Source organism: Athene cunicularia, unplaced genomic scaffold (genome assembly GCF_003259725.1).
Source record: "Athene cunicularia isolate RWA unplaced genomic scaffold, athCun1 SCF_256, whole genome shotgun sequence".
Classification (NCBI taxonomy): Eukaryota; Metazoa; Chordata; class Aves; order Strigiformes; family Strigidae; genus Athene; species Athene cunicularia.
Window position 1 is genome coordinate 1 of NW_020799329.1, and position 5940 is coordinate 5940.

Genomic DNA, 5940 nt, shown 5'->3' on the forward strand with positions numbered 1-5940 from the left:
ATGCCGACTTCGGGGCGAGGCGCTGGGCTGTGGTTCTCCCGGTTTAACCGTGCCCAACCGGCAACTCCCGGCGAAGCGATTCTCACCGGGACGTGCCGGGGATCCTCTCAACCGGTGGAGAATCGGTGATTCCTCCCGGTGAGGCCCTGGGGGGGGGGTGACCCCTCAAGGTTACCGGCGTTTCGGCGATAGGCCTGCGGGAATTTGCTTCTTTTTGGATTGTAGGTTAATCCTGGATTAACGGCAAAACCAGCGGTGGGTTAGGCACGGGGCGGCTCTTACCGAGCCTCTCCCTCTCCCTTCATGATTTCTTGCCGGTTTTCCCCGTAGGATTCGCCTCGCCACGCCAAGCTCATCCCGGCAGAATCCGCAGCCCCGGCGCGGTGTTATCCCGAGAAGCCGCCAGTGTCCTGGGAACTTTCCGAGCTGGATGATCGATTCTTCTGTGAGATCAGAGCTGAATGACCGACAAATGCTTCCGGAGGACGGGAAAGCAAAAGCTCGTTGGGATAATTAGTGGACAAACATGCGTTTGGGATTGGACTGAGGGGATTTCTCCAGCTTTGCTCCTCCGTGCCTTTGGATCCGCTGTCGCTGAGTGACTCTGCCCCAAGTTGCCAGGGATTGCCCCCTGCTGAGGCTTAGCGGGACCCACAGACCCCATTTTGGGGGATTTTGGGTGCTTAAAGCCAGGGCAGGGAGCACCCGGGGAGGGGGAAATGGTACCGAAACGCCGATTCCTGTCTCTCGAGCCTGCGGTGAAGCTCTGGGAAAGCGCCGGGATACAGGGATAAGCCGCCCCCCTCCCCGTTCTGAGGGGCCGCGGGTGATGCTGGTGAGGGAGCCGGTGGCTCCGTACCCCATTCCCGGTGGGATTCGCCCCGTTTTCCGGCAAAACCCCTCGCCATGGCCGAGCACCCGGAGCTGGTGGCAGAGATGCCGGCGGTGGCGCGGCTGAGCACGCCGGAACGGCTGAAACACGCTCAGAAACGCCGGGCCCAGCAGCTGAAAAAATGGGCACAGACGGAAAAGGAGATGCAGGGGATGAAGAGCGGAGCTGAGAGGAAGAGGAGGAGGAGGAAGAGCAACAGCCAAGGGAAGAGGGTGACGTTCCCTGCCAGTGTCCAGCTACTGGAGGCAGCCGCCCGGCACGATGCGGAGGAAGGTGAGGGACACCGCTGGGCACGGCAGAGATGCTGCTTTCGGGGCTTTGGGAAGCCTTCAACCCCCCGACTCCCAAAATCACCCTGTTTGGGGGTTAAACCCGTGACGTAAATCCTTATTTTACCTCCAAATTTCCCCCAAAATGAACCAGCCTCCATCAACACGAGTGACAGTGTCTGCGGTGCGGCGGGATCCTGACGCTCCAGTGAAAATATAACACGGGGGGGATGCTCCAAGTTGTGACCCTGGTTAATTTTTTTTTTTTTAATTTTATTTTTCCACTATTTTTGGCCCCCGCAGTCCGGCAGTTCCTTCAGAGCGGCGTCAGCCCCGACCTCTGCAACGAGGACGGTCTCACCGCGCTGCACCAGGTAACGCCGCTTTTACCCGGTTCCTTCCGGTGACACCGCGTTGTGGATCGAACAGTGACCCCGGCGCTTGCAAAAAAAGGGGTTTTCCCCCATTTTGGTGCCTCCCTATAACCGCCGCCGGTGTTTTTTTTTCCCCCCAGTGCTGCATAGATGATTACGGTGACGTGGTGACGGTGCTGCTGGAAGCCGGTGCCGACGTCAATGCCCGCGACAGCGAACTCTGGACGCCGCTTCATGCCGCCGCCACCTGCGGCCACCTCCGCCTTGTCCAGCTCCTCATCCGACGGTACCACAGCGGGTAAAAGGAGGCCCCGGGGTGCCACGGGTTGGTCCTGATTCCTTATTTTTTTTTCCTTAAAACAGCGGCGCCAACCTTTTGGCTGTCAACTCGGACGGGAACATGCCCTACGACCTCTGCGAGGACGAGGTGACCCTCGATTGCATCGAAACGGCCATGGCGGAGCAGGGTGAGCGTTACCGGCTGAAGGCAGGGATGTGGCAGGACCCCGGGGCGTCCCCTTTCCACTGTCACCTCTTGTGTGTGTCCCCTCCCCGTTAGGGATCACTCAGGAGAAGATCGAGGAGGCTCGTGCCGCCACGGAGCGCGACATGGTGCGGGAGATCCGGCAGCTGGTGCAGGCGGGAGCCGATTTGGACGCGCCGCGGGGTCACGGCGCCACGTTGGTAGGACGGGCAGAGACAGGCAGGGGGGGCGGGGGATGCCATTTTGGGGAGGAAGGGGGTGACAACGCCACCGGAGCTGTCCCCAACCGTCTCCCCGTCCCCGGCAGCTGCACATCGCGGCGGCCAACGGTTACACCGAGGCGGCCGAGCTGCTGCTGGAGCACCGTGCCGGCGTCGCCGCCAAGGACGAGGACGGCTGGGAGCCGCTGCACGCCGCCGCTTGCTGGGGACAGGTGGGTGCAGGCAGCACCCCCTGCCACATTTTTGCTACCCCTGCCAAATTTTTGCTGCCCTTACCCGTTTCTTGCCACCTCTGCCAGATTCTTGCCACCTTTACCAGATTTTCCTGCCCCTGCCAAGTTCTTGCCACCCTTACCAAATTTTTGCTGCCCCTGCTAGATTTTTGCCACCCATGACGGATTCTTGGTGCTGCTGCCAGATTCTTGCCACCCTTGACAAATTTTTGCCACCATTACTAGCTTCTTGCTGCCCCTGCCAGATTCTTGCCACCACTGCCAGATTTTTGCCAGCCTTACCAAATTCTTGCCGCCCCTGCCAGATTTTTGCCACTCGTTTCAGATTCTTGCCATCCCTGACAGATTCTTTCTGCCCCTGCCAGATTTTTGCCATCCTTACCAAGTTCTTGCCACCCCCATCAGATTCTTGCCACACTTGCCAAATATTTGCCACCCTTACCAGCTTTTTGTCACCCCTGCCAGATTCTTGCCACCCCCTACCAGATTTTTCCACCCCTGCCAGATTCTTGCCACCCCCACCAGATTGTTGCCACACTTACCAAATTCTTGCTGCCTCTGCCAGATTTCTGCCACCCGTGCCGGATTCTTGGTGCTGCTGCTAGATTCTTGCTACCCTTGACAAATTTTTGCCACCATTACTAGCTTCTTGCCACCACTGCCAGATTTTTGCCACCCTTACCATATTCTTGCCGCCCCTGCCAGCTTCTTGCTGCCGCTGCCAGATTCTCTTACCAGATTTTTGCTGCCCCTGCTGGATTTTTGCCGCCCCTGCCAGGTTCTTGCCACCTGTATCAGATTCTTGCCACCCTTACCAAATTCTTTCCGCCCCTGACGGATTCTTGCCACCCTTACCAGGTTCTTGCCACCCTTGCCAAATTTTTGCCACCATTACCAGCTTTTTGACGCCCCAGCCAGCTTCTTGCCACCTTTACTAGATTCTTGCCTCCCCTCACCCCCTGCACGTCCCTCTGCCCGCTCAGGTGCCGCTGGTGGAGCTGCTGGTGGCTCACGGCGCCGACCTCAACAGCAAATCAGTGCTGGACGAGACCCCCTTGGGTGAGTTTTGCCGGTTAATTTTTTTATTTTGTTTTATTTTCTTGGGTCAATTCTCATTTCTGCCAAACGCTGCCGCGGGGTTTAATGTCTTCTCCCCCCCGCTCCACCTCCCTTTCACCGCGGTGACACCTCTGGCCCCGGCGCAGACGTCTGTGGCGACGAGGAGATTCGAGCCAAACTTCTGGAACTGAAACACAAACACGACGCCGTCATGAAATCCCACGACAAACACAAATCCCTGCTCCAACGGCGCACCTCCAGCGCCGGCAGCCGCGGGTGAGGACACCCCAAATTTATTTTTTCACCGCCGCGCCGGTTCAAAATTAATTAAAAAAAAAAAAAAAAAAATTTGTACCGGAAGGAGCATGAGCGGGAAGCCATCGTCTGGCAACGCGCCGAGCGCCGCGACAGCGAGGACGAGGACCGGCAGACGGACGCCGACCTGCGCCGCCGCTTCCCCGTCAGTCCCCGGGGGTTTGGGTGAGGATCCCCCCCGCTTTTCTCCTCCCGGCGTTGCCATGACATGTGTTTCTTTTTTTTTTTAATTTTCACCCTGCGGTAGGATCCCACCGAATCACCGGATCCCCCCGAACCGCCGCCACAACGCAACGGCGCGGCTCTTTATACCAAAAAACACGGCGCTGGTGCCTCCTCCGCCACGGACCCCCCCCGGGACAAATCCCACCACACCTTGGCCGACCTCAAACGGCACCGGGCGGCCGCCAAACTCCAGCGCCCGCGCCCCGAGGACACCCCCGGGGCCGGGAACCCCGTGGCAACCATCCCCCAAATCGCCGGAACCGGCGGCACCGGTGACCCCCCCCTGCTCAAACTGACGGCGCCGGCCGAGGAGACGCCGGCGGCCAAGCAGCGCTGCTGTAAGGTGATGTGAGCGCCCGCAGCACCCGTGGGTGCTGCCCCTCCCTCTCCCTCCACCTCAGCCTTATGTTTAAGGGGTGACTTTGGCCTCTTTTTGCCTCTTTTCTCCCCAAAACGGGGCTTTTTTCTGACAAAACTGATGCCTCCTTGAGTCTTTTTTTTTACGTCCCGCAGCTGGAAGGTGATGTGAGCGCCCACAGCACCCATGGGTGCAGCCCCTCCCTCCCCCCGGCCTTTCTTCAAAGGGGTGACTTTGCCTCTTTTTGCCTCTTTTCGCCCCAAAATGGGGCATTTTCTGCTGAAAATGACACCTTGTTGAGTTGTTTTTATACGTCTCTCAGCTGGAAGATGATGTGAGCGCCTGCAGCACCCATGGGTGCCACCCTTCCCTACCCCCCAGCCTTTCATCGAAGGGCTGACTTTACCTCTTTTTGCCTCTTTTCTCCCCAAAATTGGGCTTTTTCTGCTGAAATTGAGGCCTTGGTGAGTTGGTTTTACATGTTCCTCAGCTGGAAGTTGATCTGAGCACCTGCAGCACCCATGGGTGCAGCCCCTCCCTCTCCCCACACCAGCCTTAGACTCACGGGGTGACTTTGTCTCTTTTTGCCTCTTTTCTCCCCCAAAAGGGGCTTTTTCTGACAAAACTGACACCTCCTTGCATCGATTTTCTACGTCCCTCAGCTGAAAGGTGATGTGAGTGCCCACAGCACCCATGGGTGCGGCCCCTCCCTCCCCCCGGCCTTTCTTCGAAGGGGTGACTTTTCCTCTTTTTGCGCTTTTTCTCCCCAAAATGGGGCTTTTTCTGCTGAAATTGCAGACTCATTGAGTTGGTTTTATATGTTCCATGGCTGAAAGATGATGTGAGCGCCTGCAGCACCCATGGGTGCGGCCCCTCCCTCCCTCCACCTCAGCCTTATGTTTAAGGGGTGACTTTTGCCTCGTTTTGACTCTTTTCTCCCCAAAACGGGGCTTTTTCTGACAAAACTGATGCCTCCTTGAGTCGTTTTTTTACGTCCCTCAGCTCGAAGCGGATCTGAGCACCCACAGCACCCATGGGTGCAGCCCCTCCCTCTCCCCACACCAGCCTTACACTCACGGGGTGACTTTGCCTCTTTTTGCCTCTTTTCTCCCCCCAATTATTATTTTTTTTTTCCTGACAAAACTGACACCTCCTTGGGTTGTTTGTTTTAACATCCCTCAGCTGAAAGGTTGATATGAGCACCCGCAGCACCCACGGGTGCAACACTTTCCCGCAGCACCCATGGGTGCAGCCCTTCCCTCCCTCCAGCCTTTCTTTTAAGGGGTGACTTTGCCTCTTTTGGACCGTTTTCTCCCCAAAAACTGGGCTTTTTCTGACAAAACTGACGCCTCCTTGAGTCAGGTTTTTTTACCTCTCTCAGCTGGAAGTTGATCTGAGCACCTGCAGCACCCATGGGTGCAGCCCTTCCCTCCCCCCACCCCAGCCTTACACTCACAGGGTGACTTTTGCTCCTTTTTTTTTTTTTTTTCCTCTTTTCTCCCCCAAAATG

General features: G+C 57.4%; 1 protein-coding gene across 1 annotated transcript; it reads left to right on the plus strand.

Moving 5' to 3' along the window:
• Positions 1-205: 205 nt before the first annotated feature.
• On the plus strand, positions 206-5389 carry PPP1R16A (protein phosphatase 1 regulatory subunit 16A). The gene is given in 9 exon segments (XM_026867313.1): positions 206-1165; positions 1465-1535; positions 1676-1821; positions 1899-2002; positions 2095-2219; positions 2327-2452; positions 3457-3532; positions 3679-3992; positions 4095-5389. Coding segments are annotated over 9 exon segments (1551 nt in total). The 5' UTR covers positions 206-906; the 3' UTR covers positions 4425-5389.
• Positions 5390-5940: the final 551 nt, after the last annotated feature.